Source organism: Lutjanus erythropterus, chromosome 19 (assembly GCF_056507025.1).
Source record: "Lutjanus erythropterus isolate fLutEry1 chromosome 19, fLutEry1.hap2, whole genome shotgun sequence".
In the NCBI taxonomy this organism is placed as follows: domain Eukaryota; kingdom Metazoa; phylum Chordata; class Actinopteri; order Lutjaniformes; family Lutjanidae; genus Lutjanus; species Lutjanus erythropterus.
Window position 1 is genome coordinate 17812873 of NC_139335.1, and position 17053 is coordinate 17829925.

The following is a 17053-nucleotide window of genomic DNA, read 5'->3' on the forward strand; positions in this document are numbered from 1 at the left end:
AGCAATTTAGAAAGACATGTCCCCCCGTCCGTGTGAGAGAGTGAGACAGCTTTAAAGCAGCGGTGTCCCTGACATTCAGTGATGAGCAGTTATGTGTATTTGAGGTTATATAAGATAAGATACTTTATTGATCCCACGTTTGTTCTACGTGTATATATATATATATATATATACAGGATAACTGCACATTATGATAAATTGAACTTTAGTTGAAACAAATAATTTATTTTTACAGTGAAGGCAGGTGAAGTGCCACAGAATGTGTTTTCTCAACTTGTCTTTTCAGATTCAGTCAACTTAAAATGCAAAGACAGTTAAAACAATAGATTATTTTTACAGTGAAGCTCCGCAGAATGTCAGTGCACCTGTCATAAAGAGGTTGTGACCTCTTAGGTGACTCTATAATAATGTTGCAACAATGGTACTGACATGGTCTTTCAGCAAAACTGCAACAAAAATGACATGTCAGCTGACATTTTATTTCCCATAATTCACCTCAGATGTAATGATAGGGGCATATTTGCAGAGGGATGAGGCTCAGATGTGCTCGTTTTGGTACTGCTGCCTGTAAAAGGATATCTGCATGAAAGGGAGGGGGGGTGGAGGGGTAGAAACAGCAAGAGAGGGAGAAAATGAGGAGAGAGATTGCAGTTACATTACAGCCTCCCTGCATTTACTGTACTATATAATTCTAGAGGTGAGAAGAGGAGGAGGAGGGGTGACAGGAGGAGGGGGGAGTGGCGGATGGGGGAGAAGAAGAACGCGCTTTTTAACTTAATTTGCTATTTACAAGGGCGTTACAGATGTCCACGGTGCGGTCTCTGTGTCCCCGGGCGTTATAAATAGTAAAGGTTAATTAGTTAGCTGAGAAATTGGATCAGGGGCGGGCAGTTAGAATTTGATCCACAGACAGGTAACTCAAGCAATCCCCATTGTCACTGCAATCAGACCTATATAAATCCGCCTTGACGGACAGCAGTCACCACATAGCCTTACCTCTCTCTACTGGATCATCGACCGACCGGGCGAGAACACCCACCTAACACGGTAAGCTGCTGCGTGGATTCAGGGATGGAGAGTGTGGCTGCTTTTTTTTAAATTTGTTTTAAAGATTTTGTAGAGACTCTGGCTCCCTTTTATGAAAGGTACTATAGAGGCTGCTAAGTGAGCTGACAGGTGAAAGTACTGCGTGCGTAAAAGGAGAGACTTTTACGCGTTGTGCCAAAAGTCAAAACAAGAAAGTTATTTCTATCATGTTTAATCTGTAGGAGCTGTTGGAAATATGTGAGATTTTATCACATTCTTACTTTCATAAGAACTTATTGAGATGAAAAAAAAGCATTTTTCCTCTTACCTGTAGTGATATTTATCCGTCTAGACAGTTTTAGCGTGAGTTGCCAGGGTTTGGAAATATCAGCAGTAGAGATGTCAGCCTTCTCTTCAGTGTAATGACACTGGATAGCACTTGGCTTATGATAATTTCAAATATACATTTGAAAAAGTCAGCAGCGATGTCTTTTTTCCAGAAACCATGACTCAGTCATTCAAGATAATTCACAGACCTTGTGAGCCGTTTCATGCAGGAGCTACTTTCTTTCTAGCACAAAAAAGTAGTTGTGGTAGACTCTATGTAGACAGAAAGTAGTTCCTATGTCATGACTTCTGTAAAGACACATTTCTGTTGAGTTTTTGAAATGCATGTTTGAATGAGCAACACAAGCCAAGCGTCATTTTATTCCATTATATCTAAGAGAAGGCAACTCACATCAAATAATCTAGAGGGATAAATAACACTACAGGCCAGAGGAAAAATATGTACTTTAGATTTGGGGGTGAACTGTCCCTTTAAAGACTCTCTCTTGACTTCTCAGTGTCAGGATTATCACCTGGACACCTTGTGCGCTCCATCATGTCTCAAGTTAGACAGTTTTCTGCTGTACCTGGCTACATATGTTAATAATTCACCACGGTTGTTCCTTCAACAGGAATAAAATGTCGCTCTCATCTATCCTCGCCACTGAGGCCATCGACAGCGCCATCAAGGACTGCCAAGGTATCGTCTTCCACCAATATCATTATTGCTCTCTTCATTCGATTTTTTTTAATTCTATACAGTATTTCTGCTGGAGCCCGTACAGTCACCAGGTTGTCTGTATGTGATGGTCTACTGGAGGACTGTATGATTGCACAATAAGGATACATACATAAATGCACACAAGATTATGTTAAGTAAAGTGTACTCTATATGGCACATGGTTAAGACTTTGTTGAGTGATTTTAGGAGCATCAGTTAGGCACAGTTGTGATCCTGTCAGTCAAATGTTTAGACAAACTGACCCCTCAAACCTCTAAAATATGAACTATTCCACACTGTAAAGGTAAAAGTTGAGAAAACTCATAATTTCAACAGTCTTCTCAATTTTTTTGAGTTTTGAATCAAACTCAGACACTTAAGTTTTGAGATAAAGTAAAAGTTCCCCAACCTATTATCTTTTGTTAATATGATTTACTTTTCTTGTTAAAGAAAAACATTAAATCCATGAGTATCAGAAACAAAAAAATGTATTTCAGAAATTGAAATTAAAATCTGAAAAAGTTTTACCCACTAATAATGTTTTGTTTCTTGCTTTCTTTAGATAAACTTGAATTGTTGAGTTTTTGAAACCCACCCAAATTTAGTATATCAAACACTGTTGAGTAATCTCATTCAAGTGAATAATAGTGAATAATTTAATATTTTCATTTGCAACCATTTCATTTTCAAGCCCCCAAATAATGATGAATTGGGACCGCGGCTTGCTGTGAACAATTTTGAAATACAGTTATGTGCGTCTGGGCAACAAGGTTCAGTCACTTACATCACACTTAATAATACCAAGTCATATGTCTCCATAATTTAAAGTGACATAAATTGTCTGAGGATTTGCTTTAATTCTAGTTTAGTGCAGACCTAAATGTTGACATTTCCCTCGTGCTGCTCCTGACTCGTTTCTCTCTGTCTTTCTCCTTCAGCACCAGAGTCCTTCTGCCCTAAGAAATTTTTCCAGGCATGTGGCCTTGCCAAGAAGAGCCCTCAGGATATTAAGAAGGTTTTCGCAATCCTGGACAATGATGGCAGCGGTTACATTGAGGAGGATGAGCTCAAGTGAGTCACGTTTGACTTTATTTGTCCGTTACCTCAAACAAGAGAAGAGATTACATATCTTTCGTGATGCAAAGGAGTGCATTTGTATTTATCCAAGTTACATCATCCATTTCTCAGGGATAATAATGATAATAAATACCAATAACTTTATTTATATAGCATCTTTAAAAACAGAGTTTCCAAAGTGCTTCAATGAACAAAGCAATAGCAGGATACCCAGGAGGCAAAATAACAGCAGAAGCCAAACAAAGGGACAAAGTTAAGCTAAAATTGAGGTAACATTAAAACCAAAGCAAAAGACACAAAAACATCAAACAGAAGTACAAGAGATAAGAACAAGGAAAACAAGAAAAAGACATGGCAATGCAAATAAATAGAAGTAAAGGCAAAAAAGGCTAAAAAAAACAAGATCACATAATGTTTTCTTATTGATATAAAAAAGAATTAGATGACTAGTCACATTGTTTTTCGCTTTATATGTCAAGTGGGTCTAAATTACATCAGCACAGTTATATTTATCACCCAGACGTTGTTTCTCTGGCTGTACAGCAGCACCTACAATCAGGACCTACAATTAAGCTGATGTTGAGGTTGGATCTTGGTGTTGTTGCTTTTGTGGTTATCACCGTGTCCACTTGTCACCGAGGAGCGCATCTAACTTGAAACTTTGTCTGTGTGTGTCAGGTATTTCCTCCAGAGGTTTTCTCCTGGGGCTCGCGTTCTGACAGACAAGGAGACCAAGGGCTTCCTGACTGCTGCTGATGATGACAGTGATGGTCGGATTGGAGCAGATGGTGAGATGAACCACACTGATGAGATATTATACAACACATGCATGTATGCATGTTTAATTAGAAAACTGAGCTCTTTAGGAGGCAGTTTTCCACATTTTCAGTCAGAAGGTAGATCAGTGACTAAATTTCTTTTATTCCTAGAACACAAAAAAAAAAAAAAAAGGTTAAGAAAACTCAGAATTTCAAGGTCAACCTTCACTAGACTTTTGAGGTTTAAATCAAACTCAAACTCTTATTATTAGTGTTTTGTTGAGATAATTCATTTGAATCTTTGAGTTTTAGAAATCACAAACAAATAAGTAAACTAAACTAAATTTTGCTAACCTATAACATTATGTTGAGATAATTTCCGCTGTAAAAAAGTTGAGACAACTCAACATTGCAAGGCAAACTACTGCAGTAGATTTTTTGAGTTTTGAGTCCGACTCAAACTATTAAGTTTTGAAATAAACAAAAAAAAAAGTCTAAGTCAGCCTATAGTCATTAGTTGAGATAATTTACTTTGTTCCTTATTTGCAGGCTTGAAAATGAGTGGAAATATGACATTATTAACAATTATTCAGTTTTGTTTCAATGAGGTTACTCAATTTTTAAGGGTCTGTAAAACTCAAACATTTACACGTAACCAAAGAAGAAAAGTAAATGATCTCCACAAGACAGTATTTGTTGATGAAAGTTTTTCAAAACTGAAGAGTTTGTGTTGTGCTAAAAACAAAAGAATCTATTGAACTAAGTTGAATTTTTAAGTTGTACAGAGCATTTGTAATTTTAGATGTGTGGATTAGTTCAAATTTGTGGCAATGACAACTTTAAACGACAAGTGGCACTTAATAGCTCCATATTTTTATGTTTTTGAATTACACTGAAGCAGATGACAGACATGTAAATTAAATAATCAGATCTCACTAATGTTATTTCTTTTCTTCACAGAGTTCCAGGCTATGGTCTTGTCCTAAACATCGGACGTCATCACTCCAACTTAATCTCACCTCCCCCAATCTTCATCCCCATTATTCCACTGCTTCAAGGGCTCTTTTAGCTTTCCATGTTTAGATAAAACCTTTTGATTCTTTTTTTGCAAGACTCACTCTGGTCCACACATACATACACATTCTCATGATGTTTTTAGTTTTGTTTTCATATGTTTTAGACAGATCAGAAAGCTGTATTTCCCAAATAAATGTACAATTTACCAAATTACTGAGAAAATAAAATAATAAAATCTATAAACTGTCTCTCTTTTCATTATTTCTATTCAGCTGTACATCGTTGTATGTATGTGTTTGTGTTTGAGAGCAGGTAACATGACAAGAAACAAATAATGTAATGTGGTGGTAGTCAAGGAAGTGCTGTAAAATGTTTCAGCTGCATAAGATTATCTTATTAGCCCTCAGGATTGCATGTTCATATTGATTCACTAAAAAACACACAGGCAAACACACAGTCACAACCTTTTCTTGAGAAGTGAAAACAAAGGGCTTTTGATTGAGGTTTATATTCAGTACAGGTGTGTGTGCGTGCGTGCGTGTGTGTGTGTGTTCCCTGCTAGCACAGGGAAAAAGCAGAGGAGGTGACCTTGATGACCACCTGAGTGTCACTGTGGCTGGATCAAGTGACACCTGACCTCAGCTTTGTAAATAAACCCAGCTGAAGCTCAGTGGAGCTCCGGCTGGGGCAACAAACCACACACACATGCACACACACCCAAAATAAAAACCCAAAACATTTGCAAAAAATCAAATATGAGATCAGACAGGGATGGCCATCCGTGCAAACACACATACTCCCAAGGTATGCTCACACGCACATCAGTGTTGAAGATGGTATGTGCATCAGCGCGGCTGTGTGTGTATGCACAGTGTGTGTATGTGTGTGTGATGCACACTCTGCAGAATGCTATAGCTGAGTATTCTAGCCTTACATGTGTTCCTTTGCCAGGTCTCCTTGACAGCTCAGGAGGGTTTGCTCAGGTTGTATTAAAGAAGAATCACTTTATTCAGGGGTGCAAGATATATGGATTTTCTTTCAGCCAAAAAATTTAACATTTTTGTATTCTCAGAGAAGCTCATATATCTACACTTGATGGTTTTTTTTTTTTAAAAAAAGGCTGAGATATAGTGAGCAAAGATGGCTGATTTAATATTCCACAGCTCTGACTGCACCAAATCTAACTGACATCAATATGGCAACAAATACAAAGAGCAGTTCTGACTCTTCAAATGTTCAGAAGTTTTTATTTATTTATGTTTATTTCTAACTAAGTTCATAAAAAAAAAAAAACTTCACAAATATACTTTGGATGTTACAGAACGTTTTGTCTGAGAATTCAGAATAAATGCCTTGACACAATGTGTCAAATCAGATATTATCAGAACGATATTTATTGGCTAATAAACACCGATACTGATATTGATATAGCTGTGTCAGACCAATGTCTGCCAATAATTCATCAGACTCAATAATTATCGTGCATCCGTAGTTTTACTACGCTCACCCACACACTCAGACACAAGATTGATCGTCTCCCTATGGAGGCCTGAAATGGCCAAAATTTGAAATAAAAGACTGAATAAATAAATAAATAAACAAATGAAAAATAAGTAAATAAATGAAATAAAAATAAATAACTAATGGCTCAATAAATATATATGCCATTAAACAGGCCAAAAATAATTGTAAAATTAAGTGGAAGCATCAATTAATTTATAAAATGTGACATTAATTGTTTTTTTTCTACTTTCATTCACTTCTGGATTTATTTACTTTTGTATTTCTTCCAATAGGTAAAAGGTTGAAACCATGACACACTATGAATAAAAGCCCACTCATTAGCATCAGGAAGCAGTAACGCATAAAGAACTATGAAAAGAAAATAAGTTTGGGGAAATAAAATGTGGGTAAAAAATAAGGGGAAAATAATACAGGAATAAATACATAAAAAAAATACAAATAAATAAATAAATACCTGGAAAATTAAATGGGAAAGTACCTAAATTAATGAATTAATGAATTAATACAAAGGTGAATCAATACAAAAAGCAAATTAAAGCTTCTATGAGGAACTTGAATATTTTGTTGATTTTGAAGGCTCCTGTGGATGAAAGCTGTAGTGTTTACACCATCATGACCACGAAATATAATGTAAAAAATAAAATGATCTAAATAAAACTGCCTAAAATACGACTCACTGTAACTTTGCCTGGGAAAATGCAAACACCATCTGATTTAACAGAGAATTCAACTTGACGGCAGACAATAAGAATAATGAAAATAGCCAATCCTCTCAAGTGTGGCCATGCTTGCTCACAAAGGTATTTTTGGTTAATTTAATTGCATATGAATTTATTTATTTATTTTTAATTTTGGCAGTTCCAGTCTTCCTGATCTCACATCTCTGCTCCACTAAGAGACTTTAAATAGCACACGGTGTTTTCATTGTCTGCACTTACAGGATTCATGGGATTAAAATTAACAACTACCTCACTATTCACCCGCCCACCAGAGGTGCCAAAATACAGAGTCCCACACGTTCTTCCAGTGGATCCACCTTAGTGTCATTTCAGTTACCTGTATATTACAGGCAGAAGCTGACTATTACAGCAGACACCTGCTACTCAGAGCTGCGGGACATACCCTGGTATTAGCATGAGGTCGTGGTCACAAGTGTGGGATGTGTAGCCGTTCCTATTGCTGCTTGATTCAGATGGTGTGCTGTGATAATGATAGAGGTCTGAAGTGTGTTCCCACTTCAGGCAGGTGTGTCTTGTCATATCATAAATTTTACTGTCACTTTAAAGTGATAGAAATGGGATGAAGCCACACTGATTCATTTGCAATTTAATGTTATAATTAGTGGCCGTTTCAGATCATGTCAGCAAGTCATTTCTATGCCTCGATGAAAGACAATCCATAAATCACTGAGCAAACAAAGTACAGCAATGCAACTAAAGCCAGAGACATTCACACATGAGATGAAGTTTTTAATGTGAGTGAAACAAGCTTTTGAGATCCTGCAAGTTACCATTATGTATGTATTAGATTACAGAGACAAGTGATTGATAAATTAAGAGTTGATTCAAAAGTGATGGTGTATATTAGCATATGTATATGTTAACTGTCAGAAAAGATGGTGGTGCGCTCAAGGAGAAGTCTAATAATAATGCATTGAAATCTTCAAAGTATGCAAATAAACTTTGGGCACCCATTGCATATGGGATGTAGTAATGTAAATATAAGAGTATCATCATATAAGATAATACTGTTTAATAAAAATCTAAAAAATATCATCTAAAAAAACTCTGCCGGGGACGTGGTTTGTTCATAAGAAAAAAAAATTGGAATCCAAAGAAGACAAACACAGTTTGAACTGTAATTACTTGGATATGTTTCTTAAAACTCACACATACCCATACTACACTATATTATATTTGATATCCTTTTATATTTCTGTACTATACTATATTTTATCTTACATTATAGCATTACCTTTCACCTTATATTTCATATCCCATGCTATATCACAATTTACCACATTATACTATAATATGTCAAAATGCTACACTGATTTTTGCATCATATTCTACAAACTGCACTGCCAAAAAAGTTGGAATGCTTAAACAGAATGCAATGATCTGCAAATACGTGTTACGTACAAAGATATTTCATGTTCAAACTGATTAACTTGATTGTTTCTTGTAAATATACACTAATTCTGAGTTCAGTACCTGCAAATATGTTCCAAAACAGCTGGCATGGTTTGTGTTACAACACCTTTTCTTTTAACAATTTTAACTCAGTAAGCAATTGGGAACTGAGGATACTAATTGTCGCAGTTCTGAAAGCAAGATCCTTTTCCATTCTTGCTTGATATGCAATTACAGTTGCTGAATAGTTCGGGGTCTTTGTTGTATTTTTGCGCTTCATAATGCACCACACATTTTCACTGAGAGACAGATCTGGACTGCAGGCGGGTCAGAAGCTGTGCTGTTGTAACACGTGCAGGATCTGTCTTGGCAGCATTGTTTTACAGAAATGGGGATGTTGCAGGGATGTTGTGTGGATGGCAGCATATATTGATCCAACTTACCCATGATGCTGTGGGCACTCTACAACTGCATATGATCACATACCATCATCACTGGCTTTTGTACTTTGTACCGGTAACGATCTGGATGGTCCTTTTCCTTTTTAGTTTGGAGGACACAACGTTCATGATCTCCAAAAACAATATTAAATGTGGACTCATCAGAACATAACACACTTTTTCACTTGCCATCACTCTGTCTCAGATGAGCTTGGGCTCAGAAAAGTCGGTAGCGTTGCTGGATGTTGTTGATATATGGCTTTCACTTTGCATGCTAGAGTCTTAACTTGTGTTTGTAGACGCAGCGACAAACTGTTTACAGATGTTTTTTCCTAATCTCTGGGATCACATTTTGCCATGTTGACACACACACACACACACACACTGACAATGTGAAAACAATACTGGCGCCGCTGTTGCACCTGGTAAAAATGTTGTCTGTCAATATAGAAACACTGGGCATGCACAGAGAGACACGGCACTAATTAGATCATAATGTATCATTATCAGCTTTTATCAGTCTCTGATCACTGCACACACGGGGTGGAGGTGACCGTGAATGGGAGGTGGTGGGGAGGGGGGTGGTACACGACTGAAAGCGGGACAAGGGACAAGGCTGGGGAAGCCAGTGGGTAACACAAGCCAGGGGACACACAATGGAGCCGTGACCCCTGCGGGTCAGGGGAGGCGAGTGGTAAACAGGAAGGAAATGTGAGCCAACAGGTCGACACTGACTGCTAGATGTGCTGCTGTGGGACAGCAGCAGTACAAGATAATGTGACAAGCAGATTACCTGGACTCATGGCAGAGAGACTGGAGCTCTGTTTCTGACTGGACTATAATTTCTAGGTATGGTCCAGGTTTGCTGACAATGTGAGAAAAATGACAAACAACAGTTGTTGGACTGCATGATGACCATGGAGGAGGTCTAGATATTCTTTCACAATACTGGTCTCAAAATATATAGATCTGTCATCTGTCAAGCGCTATAACAGCCATCAGACATAACATACAAGTAGGTATAATATGTAACATTATTTCTTTAAACTTCATCTGCATTCTTTTCCCAGATTTATTTTTCCAGATGTTACATAGGTTCTAAAAGAAGGCTTGGCTCAAGAGGGCTTGGCTCTGACATCAGACAGCCTTTTAATGGGAAACCATGGGTGTTTTAAAATGAGTGTTAAGATTAACCAAAGTCACACAATAACACAAACAAACAAATAGATCGGGGCAGTGGTACACCAATAACTCCCATGTTCTGCAAAGTACAATGACTGATTTCACCTATGGAGTTTGGCTAATTTGGCTAATTTTATATAATGGCAGTTTCCCATCAGAAAAGGGTAGCAGACAGTAGTGTGAAATGGTGAAAATATTCCAAATACAGTGTACACTTAAGCTGATATTGACTTTTTTAGGTGGACCTTTTTAAACGTGTCTAAAATACATTTTGCTGCTACGTTGTGTAGCTTCTGTGCTGGTGCTGCTCTCTGCTTCTACAAGCTGGGAACGTGCCAGCTGGTGTTTACTGTAGCTAATACGCTGACCATTGATAAAATAATCCAAACTATTCCTTTAAATATGCCGTATATAGGCAGTGAGGATGTAACTTTGTATTAAAGAAATTAAAAGAGCGGTTACAAAAAATTAGCAGCTGGTGACAGGGTTGGATTCAGCAGCACAGGTCATAGTAGCAGTGGTAGTAGTAACAGGAGTAGCAGCAGTAATCACTCTGAAATGTTAGGATGCAGCATTAGGTAACAAACAAAGGAACAGAGTAAGCAAGCGTAACTTAACCCAACTTAACTTAACTTTTACTTAACTGTTCTCTTATATTAAAAGATCTTATGTGAATGCTAACACTGCACCATGCACTTCACCTAGGCGCTTTAGGATGGACACATAGTCCTAGCCCTCTTGTCTGCTTGGCACTTCAATAATTGATGCCCTCGCTGCATTGTCACCAAAAACTCATATCAAGAAAGGAGTGTCAGGCTCACCTTACTGATTAAGTCTGTGTGAAACTTTAATGTGTACCCCATCTTCAACTGATAACAAACTCAAAGTGCTCAAGCAAACGAGGTAATGGGAAGCTGAACCATTTGGACGTCCGCTGTGCACCCTGTGTCTGCTTTGACAAACGCTGATCATAATTTGACCCATTCCCGGTGTTTTGGAGCCTGGAGGTATCGGAGATGCTGCTACCCGATAGTCTGAACAGGGAGGAACGTCGTAAAAGATTTAACTGGCGTGTTAGGATGACTGAATGGGCTTTGTGAGCTCTGCGCAGGAACTCTATCCATAATGCAGGGGATGACAGCACTGCCACTGTTCCCCAACAAGCATTAGTCCTGAGCCTCTACTTATGATGTCTGCGTGCAGCTTCCCTTCATTAATGAATGATAGGCCATGCACATATCAATGGCTGCCCCTGATACACACCGGGTGCTCGTGGAAAGCGATTTCTCAAAATCTATTTCCACCCTGGCTCGAGCCTATTGTTTACATAGCTGCTAATTGATAAGTATATACATTGAGCTGTGCCTATTAACGAAACGAATGCAAGTTTGCAATTTGAACTAAAAGCCACACCCTGCTTAAAGCCCTGAGCAGCTGTTACATGTCCTGACTCACCCTCAGACTGCGTAATGGCTGTCGTGGAGATGTAGACAGGTACTTTGCAGACTTTTCCAAATGAGAAGGCACAATCAGATAAGATAGCAAGAGTCATCCAGGACAAACTTACTTTAACTAGCTGAATAATGGAGGCAGGCTATCTGGTTGGAGAAGACAACTGCAGAATGTTTGTGTTTACCTGGAGTTTGGTCTGTAAACATCTTACAACATCCATAAATGTCAAGTAGATACATGCATAGAGTCAGCTAAAAAGCACTGTCATAAGCCTGGATTTCACCCATGGTGCATTCAGAATCTCAGACAACATTACGTACAAGTGTCTGCATCTAAAAACATAGTTTATGGTACCAGTAACATAGCAATAACATTACAACTACTGCTCTCAGAGTCACATTTTGCTTTTGCACTAATGTATGTAAGTTCCTTCATGTTTTAACAGTATATTTTACAGGTTAGACAACAAACAGAGACACACCCTTAATCTCCTTAAAGCTGTGCAAATGTTAGACCAAGCCTTGAGTATCATCCTATGTCAACACACACACAGAATAGCTCACATGTACAGTAAGTAAGGCTGCATCTAATGATTATTTTTCATTATTAATTTGCTGATTATTTTTATGATTAAATTATTTACTGCATAGTCTACATAGTGTTAAAAATAAATCCCTGTAACATATTGATTAGTGTAGGAGTAGACACTGAATTCAATACTAACCTTCATATTGGTTTACTGTGTTTCCATTACTGTGAAAACAAGAAACCATTACTTATCTTAAAGCATATTAGAGACACACAGCATCATTGTATATTTTCTTCAATATATAAAAAAGTAGGGTCTCGGGTTGTAGCTCTCAAACAATGGATGCTGGGAAGTCTGCTAATATGCTGATCATGTTTCTTTAAAAACTTACTTTGTCAAAAGACTTAAATAAATTCATGTTTTAAGCTCTGGAGTGTTCTGAAAATAAGTGGAGATTTTAAGTTTAATCAACTTGAATAATCAACATTGTATATTTACATTCAATTAAAGACAGTGCATCTAACTGTTTGCCAGACAGTGAAAATTTTCCAAAAATGTCCAACTATTCCTTTAAGGCACTACTTTAAGCAAAGTATTCATTGCTGTCTCTCAGTTCACTCGCTGTTTAGGTGTGTCAGTGACCCAGTAAGACAGTACGATAGCACCTACAAGCCCTATGTCAACCCACATCCTACAGCCTGACAGTCTCCATGTAGCTTGTTCCTACATGATTTAAAGAACTACTGTGAACTGTCAGGTTTCAGCTCCCTCGGTAGTCTCAGTTTCTCGCTCAGGTCTTAGTCTGGCCATCAGATCCGACTATTACCTCAGCAGAGCTGCCAGGTCGGCCCCAGCACCCCTCCACCTGCCACAAGTCCTTCTTCCCTCTGTCTTGCTAGACTTCAGCAGACAGTGAATTATTCAGGGTTAACAAGCTGTTGGAACAGCAAACTCAATTGTGCATTTTCATTAAACCTCTTGGGCCGCATTTCCTGTAGGCGAAGAGAAGATGTGGCTCAAGTGTAAAACAGTACTTCTCTGACAGAAAGGCGACAGAGAAGACGGTGACAGTAAGTGGACATGTCAAAGGACAGCCAGGTATCAGACAAAGTCACAGCCTCCTCACCTGCTTCCTGGTAAAAGATTTGAAGGTTTGAATGAGTCAAACGATCACTGGTGATTGTTAACACCATAGACAAGCTTACATAGGTGCTGTGCTGGCCTGTGGTTTGTACGACAACTTTGCCGCCATATTGGACAAGGCAACGCTGACCTGTGAACAAGTACATGTAAATGAAATCTTAAGGGTTCCAAAGGGTTCTTCCTAAGGGGCTGAAGTTCTACCACGAACCATTTGCTCCAAGAAGAACCCTTTTCATCCAAAGACTCCTTTATGGAAAAAAGAGGTCTTCAAAGATTATTAAAATCCTTTGAAGACCTCATTTGTCAATGGATTGTCAAGGGATCTTTGTACCATAATATAAACGGGTTCTTGTCAGAACCCTCTGGATGGGTTCTAGATAAAACCCTTGAAATATAAAAAGGTTTTCAGCAGAAGCCACTAGGTGGAGGGTTGAAAGATGGAACTTGGAACTGGCCGAGTTCCACTTTATGCACATAATTTTAAACCATTTTCATCAAAACTAGTTTGCTGTGCGTCCTGCAGCACCCTCTGTTGATGACTTACTTGCTTGGAACGTGAGCTGGTTTCCTAGGTAACGCAAAGGTTCCAAGAATCCAGAACCGAACCAATTCAAGAACCAGAGCTAATTTGGTGGAAGGGCTCTGAGTAGAACCATTGCAACACAGAAGTGTTCTCTGTAGAGCCTCTTTCATGGGGGTTCTGGCTGAAACCTGTCACGGATGGTTCTAGGCATAACCCTTGATGGGTTCTTGGCAGAACAATCTGAATGGGTTCCACGTGGAACCTTTAGATAATAAGATTTCATCAGAAATCAGCAATGGTTCTCCAGTTCTCCTCTGTGGACGATCCAAAGGATGCGTTATGGTTCTACTTAGCACCTTTATTTATAAGAGTGTGGGGAACCTGCAATCTTTCTGGATAAAAAGCATTGCAACATTTATTACTTGACAGATTTAAATTAAGTGTGTTAGATTTAAGATAGAGTTTATTTAAGTTAGTTAAGTTAGAACAACAACAACTTTTTTCCCTACTCCATGTAGATAATGAACCCTTGAATATTACATGCTGAAGCGGTAGACACAGCGACTACCTACAATATGTCTCTGGTTACCACTGGCGAGACTGAGCTAATTTATTTTGATTGGTGTAATAGGTCGACTATTACAGACCTGAAATGCTTCGTTAATCTTTCTGGCCACAAGAGGTCACAGAGACATTGACGCCAGGCAAGACACAAGAAAACTAAAATCAGACAAGACTACATGAGCTACAAAGTGTTAAACTCCACTGCATCCTAAGTGCCATGGCAGAAACGTATGTGGGAAATAAACTCCCAGTTGTATTCCTTGTCCGTCTCTGAAGCTGAAGGAGGCAGGGCAGTGGACTTAAAAGCGCAAAGTTCTTGTATTCTCACACACAGACACAGACATGCTCATGCAAGCTCACGCACCAGGTTTAAACAAAAGTCACATGTATACATATATACAGTCCACATTTGACAACCAACGCTCTCCGCTCTGCTTGGTGCCAGACTTTTCTTTAACACTTATGTTAGATTCATGAAGAAGCACGCTAAAACCCAACATATCTACATCGTATGACCTCTGATGAAGAAATGTCTAGAACAAATGAAAGAACACACTTCAAAGAAAGCCTGCATTTCCTTATGATCTCATCATTTTGTGCTTGGAACTCTCGGCACCAACCGAAAAGATTGGTATCGACGTCCCAGTATCTTTTTGGTGTGTTTATGAACAGCTCAGAAAAATCTTACTTATTCTACCTTAAAGTGTCAAAGAAACTCTTGCTCATATAATGGCTTAGTGACAGATTACTAAAACTGCACCTGGCAAGTTAACTACATGTAATATTCAAATGAATAAAAAAGATTGAAATCTAACATTTCGTCTATCTTATCAAAATATTGGACCATACTGAGCACATTTTACAGCACATTGTGGTGAATCATGGATTCATGCTTGACTCACTGCGAATATTTTGATTTCAGCACATCATTTTTACACAAATGTAAACCTCCACTGAATCATGAAGGACAGAAAACTGCCGCAGCACTGCTTTCTATGGGCTCAAATTTGCACTTGTGACCACACTAGAGCCTGATCAACATATCTGTCGACCAATTATCAGCCTGATATTGGCCTATCACAGCTATACTGGTCTATATTGGTATTAGCATATTCAGTATGTTGTTGTGTCTATATGAAAGCATTTTTTAATTTTGTTTTTTAACAAAACATAACGTGATCCTTTTTTGTAATTCAGGTCTAATACACATACTGTGCCCTCTTTGTTTTTATTAAATTTATAGTTATATAGAATTAGTCAAAATACTGGTGAAAGACTACTTTTCAGTGCCCTGATATCATTTTGGAGATTAAAGTTTATTGTTAAACTGTAAAATATCTAATATATCTAATATTTGTCACAAGTGTTTACTACTTTTGAAGTATTGTTGCAAAAAAAATGTATGTTTATGTATAAGAGATGTGAAAAGGTCCCAAGATGTTTAAAAGAACATTCAGTTTGGACTGAATTACATATGGTCAACTGTACTTAAAGTGAAACAGAACCAAAATAAGTTTTGATCACCAGCAAGGATTAGACAGTAGAAATGTTAAAACAGCGGCTGTATGCAAATTAAGTTATTTCCCAACTTTACTTTTTTGTGCTTCAGTTCATACCAGTATGATCAACCCACCTGATACTGCTCACCTTCTACATGATCAAAGATGGGGTGGAAGAAATTATACTGTGCCGCCCTCTAGTGCATTTTGGAGGCCCATGTCTGCTGAGAGGCAATGTGTGGTAGGCTACAGCAAAGAACATATTAAAAACACAATAATCATTAGAGCTGTACATTTAATCAAAGTATGATCTAGCCCTCGATATGGCCACATGCAATAAGCAAATCATAGAAGTACAACAGCATTGTAATATCCAGGCAAGCATCACATTTTTTGGAGATTAGGAAATAGGGTTGGGCATTTTGATAGCATAAACTATTCTGTACAGGACAGCAACTAAAGATTATTTTCATTATATATTAATCTGCTGATCATTTTCTCTATTAATCAATTGTTTGGTTGTAATAATTTTGCAAATACTAAGAAATATCATCATAACTACCCAGAGCTGAAAGGGATACTCTCACATTATCTGTTTTGTCCACCCAACAGTCCAAACCTCAAAATGATACAAAAATGAACTCAATTTATCAAAATAAGGGACAAGCAGTGGGCCCTTTAATCACGCATGCACACACTCATACATGCAAGCGATAGCATGATCTCCTCCCAGCTTATGCCTGGCAGGAATAAAGATAAATATGAAATAATATAAATGAAAAATTGAGGCTGGTCGGAAGGCCAAAACTCTGGGGTAAGACTACAAGTTTTTGATTAAAAATATACTCGTTTGGCACCCTCTTACTATTGCATAAATATTTCTCTAGATCTGCCCCTGCTCAGTCACTTTTGGTTGGACCCTTGACATGAAAAAGTTTAGGAACACCTGCTCTCTTCCATGAGACTCACCATATGGCTACTGCATCATGTTGATTCATATATGCAGATATATGAGTGTAATTGCGAATATGGGTGATTTTAGCATCAGTGTGTAAATATTAAAAACAATTCAAAAATCAATTCTCTACTATCAAATCCTAAATGAATGAAAGTACTCACCATTTTCACCGGATATGACG

The 17053-nt window shown here is 38.0% G+C and overlaps 1 protein-coding gene across 1 annotated transcript; it reads left to right on the forward strand.

The window, feature by feature from the left end:
* Window positions 1-864: 864 nt before the first annotated feature.
* On the forward strand, window positions 865-5174 carry pvalb8 (parvalbumin 8). Its single transcript, XM_084744933.1, has 5 exons — window positions 865-1047; window positions 1986-2053; window positions 3013-3145; window positions 3830-3939; window positions 4870-5174. The coding sequence occupies exons 2-5, from the start codon at window positions 1993-1995 to the stop codon at window positions 4893-4895; spliced, it is 330 nt and encodes a 109-aa protein (XP_084601059.1). The 5' UTR covers window positions 865-1047; window positions 1986-1992; the 3' UTR covers window positions 4896-5174.
* Window positions 5175-17053: the final 11879 nt, after the last annotated feature.